The sequence below is a fragment of the Bison bison genome, unplaced genomic scaffold (genome assembly GCF_000754665.1).
Source record: "Bison bison bison isolate TAMUID 2011002044 unplaced genomic scaffold, Bison_UMD1.0 scf7180017864304, whole genome shotgun sequence".
In the NCBI taxonomy this organism is placed as follows: domain Eukaryota; kingdom Metazoa; phylum Chordata; class Mammalia; order Artiodactyla; family Bovidae; genus Bison; species Bison bison.
Genome location: NW_011494876.1, coordinates 9,674,880 through 9,689,772, shown reverse-complemented (window position 1 = coordinate 9,689,772; position 14,893 = coordinate 9,674,880). Strand labels below are relative to the sequence as shown.

At 39.7% G+C, this 14,893-nt stretch overlaps 1 protein-coding gene across 5 annotated transcripts in view; it reads right to left on the bottom strand.

The window, feature by feature from the left end:
* Positions 1-4,178: 4,178 nt before the first annotated feature.
* ARHGEF3 (Rho guanine nucleotide exchange factor (GEF) 3) overlaps positions 4,179-14,893 on the bottom strand; it is a 312,995-nt gene continuing 302,280 nt past the window's right edge. For all 5 annotated transcript variants that reach the window (XM_010851657.1, XM_010851660.1, XM_010851658.1 and 2 more), the window contains 3 exons: positions 12,021-12,191; positions 8,617-8,803; positions 4,179-6,418 (listed from right to left, as the gene is read on the bottom strand). In XM_010851657.1, the coding sequence (XP_010849959.1) occupies positions 6,066-6,418; positions 8,617-8,803; positions 12,021-12,191 (711 nt within the window). In that variant the 3' untranslated portion in view covers positions 4,179-6,065. The remainder of the gene's footprint in view (positions 6,419-8,616; positions 8,804-12,020; positions 12,192-14,893) is intronic.

The following is a 14,893-nucleotide window of genomic DNA, read 5'->3' as shown; positions in this document are numbered from 1 at the left end:
TGGTCAAATAAAACCAGAGGCGACAAGTGAGAGTTCACTGATGAAGTACATGTACACCACAGGCACATAAAATGACGGATTAGCGTAGTCAGCTTGGAAACATCAGCAAAAAACAATCCCATAAGCTACTATTATCCCCACATAAATGAACAGTGCAAGAAGAAAAATACAACAAAACTATGATAGCCTGAGAGTTTAGCAAAGATAAGGCCTTCACTACATAAGAACAGGGATGCTCTAAGAATAGGAACAATGATTAAAAAAAAAAAAAAAACTTCTCCCCAAATTAACAGAAGCATTAGAAAATAAAGGTGAAGAAATTCCCATGAGAAAGAACAAACTATTAGGAAATAAAAGTAGGAATAAAAAAGATAAGAATATATAAAAACCAGTCCAGGAGTGAAAAGACCAAATCCAGAGGTTCAACATCTCTCTTACTGGAAAATTCCTGAAAGAGAAAACAGAAAATTGTGGAAAGGACTACACTGATGAAAAAAAAAAATGCAAGAAAACATTCCAGATTCTGTGGATTGAGAAGACCTCTCTACCCTACCCCCCAAATATGCAGAGATGAATGAAAAAGATCCCAGCCAAGGCCACACTTTTGAGAATTTTCAAAACACCATGTGCAAAATTAAAAGTGATTATTAAATAACAATGATGAAAACTACTAGCTCTTACTAGTTTTCAAAGTGACCTCACAAACAACGTCTCACTTTTCAAATGGCCTCAGGGCTTATGGTATCTCCATTTCATTAGACATCGGCTGAACAGAATATTGAGGATGATATTTTTCAAAACATCACAGGTGAGACAGTTCACTGACATTTAGGTGTGTTTGTGTGTGAACATGTATGGGGATTTGGGCAAGTTATCTAGAAAGCAGGTCCAGTTTTATGAACTAGATGATCAGTTCTCAAAGATAGAGTGCCATTTCTAATTCCTCACTAACCTCCAGGTCAACTGATGAACTGCTGCTTCCTGTGGGCAGATCTATGTAGCTGACTGATGTGCAAACCAATCTGGAAGAAGGAAATAAGATGCAGCCAGCACTGACTACTGTTTTGCAAACTTGTTTGCATGAGTACCCTCTAGGTACATTCAATACAGTTGACTTTTCTCATTGTGTGTTCACATGGGCAAGGTTTCAAACCTTCGTGGTCTTCAGATTCTTTCTGGTGAGTTGGGGCTTGAGATATCCTCTTCAAGTTCCCAATACTGTAATTCTAGAATTCTGTCAATAAATGAGATAGCGTGAATTAAATCAGTCAACCGCATCAGTGACAGGTGATAATCAATGACTTTTTCCACAAAGCCAAGGGGATCCAGGTGAGACAACACACCGAAGTCAAATTGTGTGGTGAGCCGCTCTCTTTATTAAATCTCCAAGGGATCCTCAGGCTTCTGGAGAATTAGTTAAAGGTGGATGTGGACCTAATGTAAATGGGAACTTCAACAGCCTGTGTACCAACATGGTGGGCTGCAGTTTTCTGGAACCACAGAGACTTTGTTAAAACAGGATTGTAGTTAAGAAGAGTTCTGCATGCTCAGCTGCTGCAGATGGTGCTAGGAATGGAAATGAAACAAGCTGGTGGTGGTGACCACTAACCAGAAGCTGAAACCACACTCTAATTTTGCACAAAATTGCTAGGTCTGGCTCTTCTCTTTGCTTATGACTTTCATTTACTCTGAGACAATTATATTTAGCTGTGTGACCAACAACATCTTGAAAACAGACTGAAGAAAACCATTTAGCCCTCAGTCATTTGTACTAACCCACAAAATGTCAGTACAAATATCTTCTAATAGACTAGGAGAGACATACTCTCTAGTAATAAAGTCAGTACAATCAAGGGAATCAAAAGTGGAGGGAACATCCAAAGTAGTACTGGAGAAGGATGAGGAAGATGAAAAGGAGAGAAGAGTAAGAAAAAGAGAGCAAGGAGTGAGTTTTCACTTGGGAAAAAATTTGGGCTTACTTTTATTTATGTGAGTATCTTGAGTAATCTGGGAATTAATAGCATGTTGACAAAAATGGTGATTGCTTATTATAAAGATAAGATTAAATACCAGCCTTACTGGGCCAATATGCTACTGAGAATTGGCTGTCAAGTACTTAAAACTGCTGAACCTTAACCTAACCATTTTAATTCTTTTTTAAAGTAGACTAAAATTCCAGGAAGAATTTCAAAGTGAAATTTCCCTGCTATTATTTGGCGTCAAGTTCATCAATAGGAACCTATACTAACAGTGATATTACATTTCTTTTCCATAACAATCATGACATCCTCTGACACACAGTACAGATTCAAGATATAGTTGTTAAAAATGAATAAGTGAATAAGTGAGTAGAGCCAAAGCAGTCCTGAGAAAGAAAAATGGATCTGGAGTAATCGGACTCCCTGACTTCAAGCTACGCTATTAAGCTACAGTGAACAAAACAGTTTGGTACTGGCACAAAAACAAAAATACAGATCATCAGGACAGAAAGCCCAGAAATAAACCCATGCACTTATGGTCGATAAATCTACAATGCAGTGTCTTCAAGAAACAGTGTTGGGAAAACTGGATAGCCACATGTTAAAAAATGAAATTAGAACATTCTTTAACATCATACACAAAAGTAAACTCAAAATGGATTAAAGACTTAAATGTAAGACTGGACTCTAACACTCTTAAGAGGAAAACATAGGTAGAATACTCTGCCATAAACTGCAGCAGTATCTTTTTGGATCTGTCAGAGTGACGGAAACAAAACTAAAAATAAACAAATTGGATCTAATTAAACTAAAAAGCTTTTGCAAAGTAAAGGAAACCATAAACAAAATGAAAAGACAACCTACAGAATGGGAGAAAATATTTGCAAACAATGTAACTGCCAAGGGATTAATTCCTAAAATTTACAAAAAGCTCATGCAGCTTAATATATATATATATATAAAATCCTCCCCCCGCCAAAATGGGCAGAAGACCTAAACTGACATTTCACCAAAGAAGACATACAGATGGCCAGGAAACGTATGAAAAGATGTTCAATGCCACTTATTATTAGAGAAATGCAAATCAAAACTATGAGACATCGCCTCACACCAGTCAGAAAGGCTATCATCACAAAGTCTACAAACAATAAATGCCAGAGATGGTATGGAGAAAAGGGAACCCTCCTACACAGCTGGTGGGAATGTAAATTGGTACAGCCACTATGAAGAGTGGTATAGAGGTTTCTTAAGAAACTAAAAATAGAGCTACCATATGATCCAGCAATCCCATATATCCAGAGAAAAACGTGACTGGAAAGAATACATGCACCCCTATGTTCACTGTAGTGCTGTTTACAATAGCCAAGACATGGAGCAACCTAAATGTCCATTGACAGATGAATGGATGAAGCATAAGCGCTACATATATACAACAGAATATTAGTCATTAAAAAGAATGAAACAGTGCCATTTGCAGCAACGTGGATGGGCCTGGAGATTATCACACTAAGTCAGTCAGAGAAAGACAAATATCATGATATCACTTCTAAGAGGAATCTAAAAAACAAAAGATACAAATGAAGTTATTCACAAAACAGAAACAGACTCACAGATGTAGAGGATGAATTTATGGTTACGGGGGTGAGGAAGGGCAGTGGAAGATGTATTTGGAGTTTGGGGATGACAGGTACACACTACTGTACATGAAACAGATGACCAATGAGCACTTACTGAACAGCACAGGAACTCTGCTCCATATTCTGTAGTAATCTAAATGGGAAAAAAATCTGAAAGAGAATAGATACAGGTATACATGTATAATGGAATCACTTTGTTATACACTAGAAACTAACACAATGTGGCTAGTCAACTATACTCCAGTATTAAATTAAAATAAAGAAGAGTAGAGAATCCTTGAAAAAACAGATGTTAGAAATATGAGTTCTACAAGAGCTTTAGTAGATCGAATCAAAGCATTTATTTCATCCTGCACCCTATCGTAATGTGTATTTGGGTACAAGCAGAAATTTTGCAGAACCCCAGGGACGGGGGAGCCTGGTGGGCTGCTGTCTCTGGGGTCGCACAGAGTCGGACACAACTGAAGTAACTTAGCAGCAGCAGCAACAATTTTGGAAAGAAGCTCCAAGGAAGACAACTGAAGTTTGGTATTTGTAGGGCAAACACTATACACCAAGAAAATGACATTTTTAATGTAATTTATTTGAAATGCTTCCAGAAAAGTTTAAGGCCATTATACAAAAACATTCATTTCATGAAAACATTCATTGACTTTCTTCTCATAGGCCAGTCCTTGACAGATCTCTTTTCTCAACATGCTGGCCAAAGTGGCCGATGGCTCCTTCAGAGAATGATTCATTCTTTTCTTCACCATCAAACAACTATTCTTGGCTTTTCTCTGCTTCTGTCTGCAGCAGATTCAGTCAGTCAGTTGGTAAATCAATAACAACTTAAGAAACAAAGCAGTTTTAAATAAACTTGTAATAGAAAAAAAATTCACCAAGTTTAAAATCTATAAATACAGAAATATGTTTTACAGGGTAAAATTGACAACTTCTTTTATTTTTGAAAAATAAGTACTATACCTTGTTTTTACATTGATAAATCTCATCACACAGCTTTCTGAATGAACATGATAGATGTAAATAAAATGACAACATAGTATTTACTGCTCTCCTTTGTGTAAACTTGAAAGACACAGATTAAAAAAAAACTTTTTTGGCAATAATTTAGAATCATTACTACTAGTGCTGGTGTGGGTACAATTTTGCACAAGTCATCTTTAACATTTACACTCGCTCAGAGCTTTTCTGTGTATTCAGTTAACTTTTTTCCAAAGGTCTGCGGCTCACCCTACATTGTAAATCAAGGCTGGACAAAGAGGTTACTAGTTTGGCCAACTGATGCTGATTGATGACGGAGTTAATTGAGTCAGCCTCTGGAGAACGTAATTATGATTCTGATCCCAGCACAGAGCCATTGATGGCAAATGATGACCCGAAAGTGGAGCAGGAAAACCCCAAGCTCTGATCTTTCCCAGAAGGACACTGGACTTTGCTTTTCTTTTTTAATGCTTCCGACACAAGGTCACGATGGAGGACTTCTTCCAAATTCTTCTTCTCACATGTTTCTGTAAACAGAGTCACTGACGCAGCCACAGCCGCTCCGTCATCTCTTCATTCATGCTCTAAAATATGAGTGTACTGAGGCAGACGAAACAAAGTGAAGAGGGCCTTTCTGCTATTCCTGCCAGGTTTTCCCAGGCCCAGTGAGTTCTGTTCTGATGTTTTAGGCTAGAAATGCCTACCTAAGGCCAGCCAGCATCTATCGCAGAGACCTCCTGACACAATATACACTTCAGTTCAAGATTCAGAGCTGACAGCTGCTTTTGTGCTGATCCTTTTAAGGTCAGACTCTATTTCATGTCCTAGTAAATTATTGCATCAGATTTGTACTGGATGAAATTGCAAGGTCAAGACAGTGCTTCTTCCTTTGCGAAAGTAAACCTTCAGAATCCCCAGGGATGTTTTCCTGCTTTTTGGTTGGATGATATCGGACCAATATCTTGACCGATAACTTGAAACAATGATCTTTCCCGGTTTCCTTCAAACACCATCACGGTTACACAGGTAACTACCTCATGCCCTGTTTGCAAGGCCCTTGAAGAAAATTCATGCCTTCGGCTACTCTGTCAAAGAGCTAGAAAAGTACTAGAGAAATGCGGAAGGATCCTTTAAAAGTAATCTATACGAAACAGCAGTTTAGAGGTTGTTTTCTCTCTATTTTTTAAAATCCAGCAGGACCAGTGAAAATATTGATAACTTGTTCAAGTACATATCCACCCATCCAGACACTTGGGAAAAACAATACAGGGTAACAGTCGCCACAGATTCCAGCTGACACAAATTGGCAGTTACAGTACTAGAGACAAAAAAGTACAGACAGAAGAGACTGGGTCAACACGGTCACAAAAGTATTAAAAAGTGCTTCTCCAAACCGTTCCACATGTGGAATGCGAATACTGTACAGGTAAGACACAGGGCGACTTCCAGGAAGCACACGCTTCTGTCAGACGTTGCTTTCAACATGCCTGCTGTTCCCACAGGAAGAGTCTGTCTGTTCCATGCGCTCACAGTCGAGGCTGACCTCACTTGTGTCCATGCTACAATCCGACTCACTGTCTGACTGGTCCATCTGCTCAAGTTTTGTTTCTCCCTGTGGCTCCCTGCTCCTGGTGGCGGGATCTAGGAATGGTCCCTCAGAGTCAAGGGCCGCAGCCTGCCCCGTGGCACACAGAACTGTTTCTTTGGCTTGGCGAATACAGTTGAGCCACTGCTGCTTGTTGAATGTGTCATTGGCTTGTAATGAGTGGGTCTGACTTTGGGATCCATTTTTGAAACTCACTCTGAAGAAGTTTTTAACTAGAAATAAGAAGAACACACAAAAAAGGTCAGTGGACAGGCATTTCCGCAGGCCAAAGCTAATCTATGTGGTGACACTAACCCTGGCATTCATGGAGAGATCACTAACTGATAACTAAATGTCCTTCTATTTCAGGACATGGCTCGGCTCCACCCTGCAGCCTCCATCAACCAACAGGTGTTGACACAGCTCTGGCACTCAGCGGCCTTCAAAGCTATCAAATCAGTACAGAACAACTCTCTCTGGGACCCCAGGGTACTGGGTACCAAACCTGGCCGTATGTCAAAATCTCCAAACAGCATAGTAAAAATACAGACCCCGGGGTTCTCCCCTTAGGGATTTGGATTCAATAGGTCTGGAGTGGGGGAGGAGGGGCTGATAATCTGTCATTTTTACAACTGCCCCAAGCTAAAGCTTTTTCAAGTTTAAGAAGCTCTTTGTAACATCAAACAAGTCCAAGATCCTCCACAGGATAGTACCTGTGTATTTAGTGTCCGATGACTGAGAAGACATGTAAAGATAGAATTCTTTTTATCGGTTTTTTTTGGCTGTGCTGGGTCTTCACTGTGTTACACAGGCTTCTCTAGTTGTTACGTGTGGGCTCTAGGGTGCACAGCTCAGTAGTTGCAGCACGCGCGGGCTTAGCTACCATATGTGGATCTCGGTTCCCAGGGATCAAACCCGCGCCCCCCGCACTGGGAACTCGGAGCCTTACCCACTGGACCATCAGGGAAGTCCCAAGATACAGACACAACTCTTATAAGTTTGGATTCATTTTAAAATGCAATGACATTCTAATAACTGCCAACAGGAGCTATATGCATTTGTTTCTATAAAAAATTTATTTATTTATATATATTTTTGGCCATGCCATGCCCTGTGGCTTGTGGGATCTTAGTTCTCCAACCAGGAGTTGAACCCAGACCCTTGGAATTGAAAGTATGTAGTCCTAACCATTGGACTGCCAGGGAAATCCTGGAGCTACGTGCATTTAAAAAATGATAGTGCATAATATGGAAGACATTTGATTTAATTTAATAACATTAACTGGCATTTCATGGGCCCCGAGTGTCACATGCATGAGGTGCATGGACATGTTTGAGCTCAGTCAGTCCAGTCCCCCTGCAAGATCCTTGAGGTCAACAGACTGGCTTCAGATAAATTCAAGCTCCACTCTTTTCTGTGGGACAAATGCCTTGACTCCTCTACATTTCAGTTTATTTGTAAAATGGGGAAAACAAAGAGATTCAACCTTAGATGGCTATTATGAGGGATAAACATAATAACATATGTAAATGCTCCTACATGGCTACTGGAGAAATGTAAGTACTACTACTGCTACCAGTACTACCACTAGGGCGGAGGGGCTGGTGTGGCGCTAAGAGGCAGCGTATATTAACTACTTGGACAATATGACACCAATATTAACCCAAGAGGCTCAAATGTTACTTGCTCAAAGAAGACTTCCCTGATCATTTCATCTTAAACAGATCTCTTATTGCTATTCTCTATCCCCTTAAGGGGTTTTAGTTTTGTTTTTAACATACCCAGAATATTTAGTTATTTCTCATCTATTTCCTCCATCACAAGGAAAATTCCACAGGGCTCCCCCAAAATTGACCTGTGTGGTAGACCAGTGTATACCAGTGCCTGGCACAGTGTTTGACACATAGAAGACCCTAGATAGACACTGCTATCTAAGCTTCTCTTGGTTAATTCCTTTGTTTACTAAATCTCAAGTCAGAGAAGCCCATTCAAGTAATTACAGATAAACCCTCGGCCCAGCTGACCATAGTTGTGCCTCTTTAGACACAAGTCAGCTATGTGAACACCCACTGTTAAGCAGCTGCAGTCACACAGGGACAGTGTGGTCTTAAGAAGGCTTTTAGCCAGTGGAAGCGGTCAGAGAAAAGGAGCATGGGGGAACCAGTCATGCTGGACAGAGGTCAACTCACAGTGTCTCACTTAATCCTTAGAACAATCCTATGAAGTAGGTATGCATGCATCCCCACTTTGCAGATGGGAAACTAAGGCTCCTAGAGGTTGAGTAAGGTTACACAACCTCTAAGTGATGAAACACAACTGAGATGCAATTTGACTCCAAGGCCATGGCTCGTCTCTTTCACCAGCCGGCCGTTCCCTCCAAACCACCACTACCAAAGACATTCCACAGGTCAAGAGGGACAGCCATCCGTACTTCTCTCATTGTTGCTGAACGCCCCACGCAGGGAGCCGCCCAGCCTCACTTCCCCATCCTGCAAGTCTTCCAGCAGGAGGTCCTTCATGGGGATAGGCTGCCGGTACAGCTGGTAGCAGAGCTGCTCATTGTGGGTAACGGCTCGGGTGATAACAAGCACTTCTTGGAAGAGGAAAACATGTAGTTTCTGGAAGAAAAGAATACACAGTATTCCTTTAAGCAATAATCCAAGGAGTTGATAAGTAGACCTATGGGGATAACAGATCCCTGGGTACCAGCTTCAAACTGACCTATGAACTTTTCAGCTCAAATCTACCTCCAGGAGAACACCAGTTGGGGGTTGGAGGCGTTTCCAGATGCATCCATTGCCTATCCTGTAAGAGCACCTCCCTAGGGCCCCAGTGAAGAAGGCCTTTCTGCCTAAAGACACCTGCATTCAGGTCTGCCAGCTCCAGGGGTGTTCACAATTTACAACACATGCAGGCATATGTGGTCTCTAGTACTCTTATTACAGGAACATTAAAAAAGAAAGAGAGAGAAACCCCACAGAACAAAGGGTGTAATGAAGGAAAAAAAAAAGTCAGTCCTTTCCTGGCTTTAGTTTACTATATCCAGTACAATTCTAAGAGATCAAAATGAGTAACAGTCCATAAAGGATGAGACTGGTATATCTGAGCCTAATATTAATCTTTTGCTTCTCAAACCCGTAAAACACTCATTCATTCCACCACAGAGCTGATTATCAGCTTCACCCAGGCACCCCGGCTCGGAACACTGCCCATTCCCAAGGAAACCAGAGTATGCAGCTGTAGCCATGAAGAGAGACGATCAAAGCAGTTGTCCTTCTTGGTAAAGTTCATAAGAACCTCAGTTCTCCGAAGAGGTTGTGCTTAAAAGGCTGATGATTGATGTGTGTGTTGTGGGCAAAAAAAGAATCTCGAAAATAAAGGCTTGTCTCAAAACCACATTACAAAAGCAATTTTCCTGAGTGGAGCTGGGGTAAATTGGCTCCATTCAACTCCAAGTGCCAGAATCTTCCCACAGCTTGGAAATGCTTAGGAGCTGAAGTGAGACAATCCATGACTGCAGCTAGGTTCTGGTTTTCCAGCAGTAATATTTGGGAATGGCAGCCCAGGAGTTTCAAGGAGGAGACCAGAAGAATAGGGCTGGAAATTCACATTAGGATCCTGACTTGGGGTCAGGGAAGCACTTTCAGTGTTATCAGATAATTTTACATTTGGAAGAAAAGATACTTGTGGGCCATCTACCCCCATCCTGCCACAGACTGATGGATGGACAGATACACATACATATACATCAAAAACTGCAGAAACTGAAGCTCAACTAAATGTTGGCTTGTGGAAACAAAGGATGGTGGTTCTGTACTGGTGTGTATTTGGGTAGGGGGAGGTCTGAAGACTGAAAAACAGAGAAAAGCGCAAAATAACAGAGCTTTTTTCTTTGGTGGTGGAGGGGAATAGTAGAGGGAATGATAATGGGGATTGGTAACGGGAGGTGTTAGTCACTGTTTCATATACTAAAAATAATCAGAGATTTTTACACTGCTTCTACTTCAATTGCTCTTCTAGCTAAGGTAGGAGGTTTGAACACTGATTATCCCGGCAACTTTAAAAAAAAAAATCCCTTGTTTATAAATGTTCACTGAGAGTTCCTCTTCTTAGTTGCAGCTCCTTCCTGCCCTCAAGCTATTGAGACTTTTTTCCCCTGACTCATGACTTTATTCATAATGACTTTTACACCTCTCCGGGGGAAAAAACAAACAAGCAAACAAAAAAAACAAAAATAAGTGCCCCACTCCAATTAAAATCTTTGTTTTCAAAAATCAATCTGCCTGAAATATGAACTAGGGAAGGTTTATCTTTAATGACCTAGGCACAGCCAACCAGAGTCTCAGCCCTTGACTGATAGACAGAAGGAAGACAGGCCCCCATTCCATACAGCGATGCTCCTTTCTATTTGTCACAGGGCTTCTGAGGAACAATGTTCAAGGAGTTGGAAGTAGTCTACCAGTGCTTTCCAAAAATTAGCAAAAAGCAGAACGCAGTTGCCTGGCAATCAGTTACTCCCAGTCAAACAGAAACATCTCTTCAAGCAGTGGCCTGTGACAGGTCTCACAGCCTTTGTTGCAACATCAGCTGGTTAGATCTACAGGAGCACTGATAATGGATGCTGTGACATGTCCTAAGTGATTTCAAATACCATTTCCGAGCCTGCTCATAAATGCCACTTTATAGCCCAGGTCAAAAAGGCAGCCTCTGAATCATCAAAGCTTTATTAGGAGCTTTTCCATCAAGTTTTGGCTTTCATTCTAAGGGTTGACCAGATACTAAAGATGAAACAAAAGAGAAGTGGAGACTGTCTCAATGGCTTTCTCAATGCTAAAATATGAACATATGTTATATATAGTACAATTGATATATAAAACATGTTATATATAAATGTATAAAAATCATAGAAATACTACATATTAGCATTATTTTCTATTGTTACATATTAAAAAAAAAGCCTGGTGAGTTGACTCAATTTTGATCTCTCTGTAATTCACGTCCATTTTTCCTTTATGTAAGCATTCATTCATTCATTGACTCAGATATTCACCTAAGACTACTCAGTGCCTTAGTATATGTCAGGTCCCGATGAAAGGGACTGACAAGGCACAGTCTCCACACTAAAAGAGCGTGATAAAGTGGGAAATACTAACAGATAAATGGAGAATCACAACCTACTGTAGTAAGCCCTCCAGGGGAGATTTGTGCAAGTTGCTATGATAGGAGAGGAGGAACAATTTCAATATGTACAGAAGAATAAAAGCCAGGAAATGGAGTGTTTACAAGTCAGAGCTAGATGTAGAGCTGATGGTGGGTAGGTTGTTATTTAAAACAAAACACAAAAATAAAAAACTGGTCTCAAAATGTCAGTTTGTGGATAGGCACCAACTCGTAAGAAGAATGTCTCATAAAGCTAAATGAATTCAATTAAAGAACTAGCTATTTTTCTGAGATCATGTATTTTAACATCCTGTTAAAATTATCTATTACTTGCTGATAGCAAAGTGGGAGGAGATAGTAATTGTTTTTGTGTTTGTTTTTGAGGGTCAAAAACAAACAACATGACCAAACAACATAAAAAGCTGGCAACTCTATGACGGTTTCCAAAATTTTTCTGAATATGTACTGGTGATGAAATTAAAAAATATATATATATATATATATAATAAATTTAATAATATATGATCCTGTGATATAACAGACACTAGAGAAAGTTTTTGTCTAAAGAACACGACTCTGCCTAGGGAAGGCACTGTAGTCGGAGGCTCACTATCACATGGATGAAGGGGTCAGGGAGGCTCAGGATGAAATTACTGAAGGAGAGCAACTACTCACAACGCCCCGGTTGTTCTTCAGTTCACCATGACAACACAGCACCTTTGAGTTGTCAATTAGGGAGTCTTTCTGGCCTTCCTCCAAGTAAAGAAGTCGCTCTTTATAATAGCGGCATTCAGATTCTCCAGTCTTGGTGTTGATTTCTGCCACAATTCCCTGAATGATGTTTATCTGTAAAAACAAAAAGGAAGTATGGGGAAAGTAAGCAAACCATTCACATCAACAAGGCCCAGAGACTTAACCTTAGAAAGTCGCTAAGATACACTTGGATCTGAGATCCCATTATCTAAGCTGCTGCTTTGGGAAGAGGGGGAAAAATGCTTTTAACATACTGTATCTATCTATCCATATGCCATCTATATACATGTACACATACAAATATGTACATATATATTCATTTGTACACACGCACACACATCTATATTTGTATTAAATATAAAATTAATCTTGATGCGGAATTCTGTCTGAGAGAAAGAAACATGAAGTACTGCTTTCCATGTGCAGGACTTATAGCCACTAGGCTCCGTATCATGCATTTCTTAACACATGCTCAACACGGTAGAAAATGTAGGCATACACACAAAAAATGTGGCCAAGGAGAGAAAAGAAAGCAGAATGTAACAGTCCAGAAAAGGGATGGTCCTTGTGGATTTGAAACCCAGCTTCAAGGTCTCTCTACATGTATTTAACCTACAAACAACACATCTAAATGGGGTGTGAATAAATAGTTTGGGTATCATTTAGTGACAAAACATAACTCATTTATGAAGGGCAGTGAACTAGGAATGCAAAGAAAGGACACCAGGAGTAAGAATGGAGACGATCTGTCTATATACACACACGCCCATTCCTACAGCTCACTCAAGTAAGACAGGGGAAGAGTGATTTCAAAGCAATGGTGGATGCATTGCGGTTAAATACAAAATGAAGCAAAACAAAACAAGTGAACAACACTGAGACGTGTTCCGTGGGCATTTATCCCAATGTGGTGGTGTTTTAGCACTTGAATGATATATCTAAAAATTAGAAAATTCTAGAAAAAAGGAGCAAGAAATTAGTTGAGAAAAAAACTCAGAGACACCAATCCAAGGCAAAGGAATGACTTCCTCAGCAGAGACTTCTGTCCCTTAGTAGTGAAAAGACGAACTGTCCCATCTTTCTTGCGGAGGGATTAATAGAAAACAACAGATGAGAAATGTGAGTAAGGCCTCTTCTTGGTTGCATTGATTAAATGGAAAACAGACCAGTCTTTGAAAAGCAAGGTTTCAAAAGAGGCCTTTACTCAGCAAAAAGCTACCAGACCTTGTTCAAGTGGCAGTGAATTCTAAGATTGTTAAGTAATTATTTTTCACGTGCCTTATTCCCAAAGAAACTGGATTAAAAACTTCTACACAATTATAGCTTTGGCACTTCCATGCAGTTCAACAGATCTTCTAGCTTTGAGCTGATGTCTGGTGACTACATCCTAAGGGCAGAGGTATAATCTCTACATGCTTTAGCTACTAACAGTTTCAAAGATCATTTATTTATTCTTTTCTCTGTTTTCCAAATTTGAGTGTAGTGCTACTTGATAATTAAAAAAAAAAAAAACATTATTTTTAAAAGTATAGGTTCTTTACTTCATATAAAGAATTTTTTTGGTCTTTGATGTCAACCTAATGTTAAGTACAAGTCCTGTGAAATTAATCTGAGTTTCAGTAACACAAAACAAATAATAAATGGTACACTTTGGTACCCAAACTTTCTCCTTGCTTCTCTCCTCGTTGGTTTTCAAAGATGACTATTTGTTGCTTCTAAAAACAAACAAAAAATAAATTTCACAAAATATACTGAAGCTATGAGTCATCTTGCAAATTAATTCAATTAATGTTTGATGAGCATCTGTTCAGTGTCTGACTAGGTGGTGGCATTCAAGGAAATGAGACAGGGTCCCTGCCCTCAAGAAGCTTAAAATACATGGGTAGTATCTGAACAATTGTTCTATGTCTACCTTATTTTTCTATTTTATTACATTTTTAATGTGAATTGAAACTCATACTTTTTCCTTGTTTTTAAAGACTGAGCATTAAGTGCTGTGGCTCATCTAATCAGACATTACTAGGTGTACCTGGGCAGCTGGAATTAATCAGTATTTGAGTCAATTTTCTGAATTTCCTGCAAGAATCCAGGAAACCAGAAGAGGATGTACTATAGGCATAAAGCGACATTCATTTCCTAATTTAACTCAGGAACTGAACAGCTGGCATATCACATGAAGATTAATAAACTCAAAAGCCACAGTGCTTCCTTAGGCAGCTATGACTACTCTCAAATGCTGCTTCTTTCTCTGGTGTTTGGGAAAAAAAATGAAGAGAGACAAAAGAATGGAAACATTTGGTGTTATTCCATATTCTGTATCTGTATTTACTGTAGTGACTCTGGGTCTGCTTTCATTTATTGAAAGTACTGCTTTTGTATTTATATTCATTTGTACACATGACTAATACACCTGCATGCCATGTCTACTGTCTCTGTACTGGTTCTCGAGAGGAATTTATTTTGCAGAATTGCAGCAAGGAATAAAGTTACACATAGAATATTGCCAATAACCAACCGTCATGGTAGTTGCGCATTTAAATTTATTGTTGCCTTTCTTATTTGGGTTCACGCTGAAGGGCAGGGGCTGGTAAAGTGACATGATGAAAGATATCCGTAACAGAATAAGGATTAAACCCCCATATGCTGGAATCGTCATGCTCAAAGTAGACTCTGAAAGCCCTGTCTGTCTGGCCCCTTGTGAGGCAGTATCATCTACTCATTGGCTCCTGACATGGACCAAGAATAGCAGGTTTCACTGTAGTTGCATCAAAAAAAAAAAAAAAAAGGACTATTTT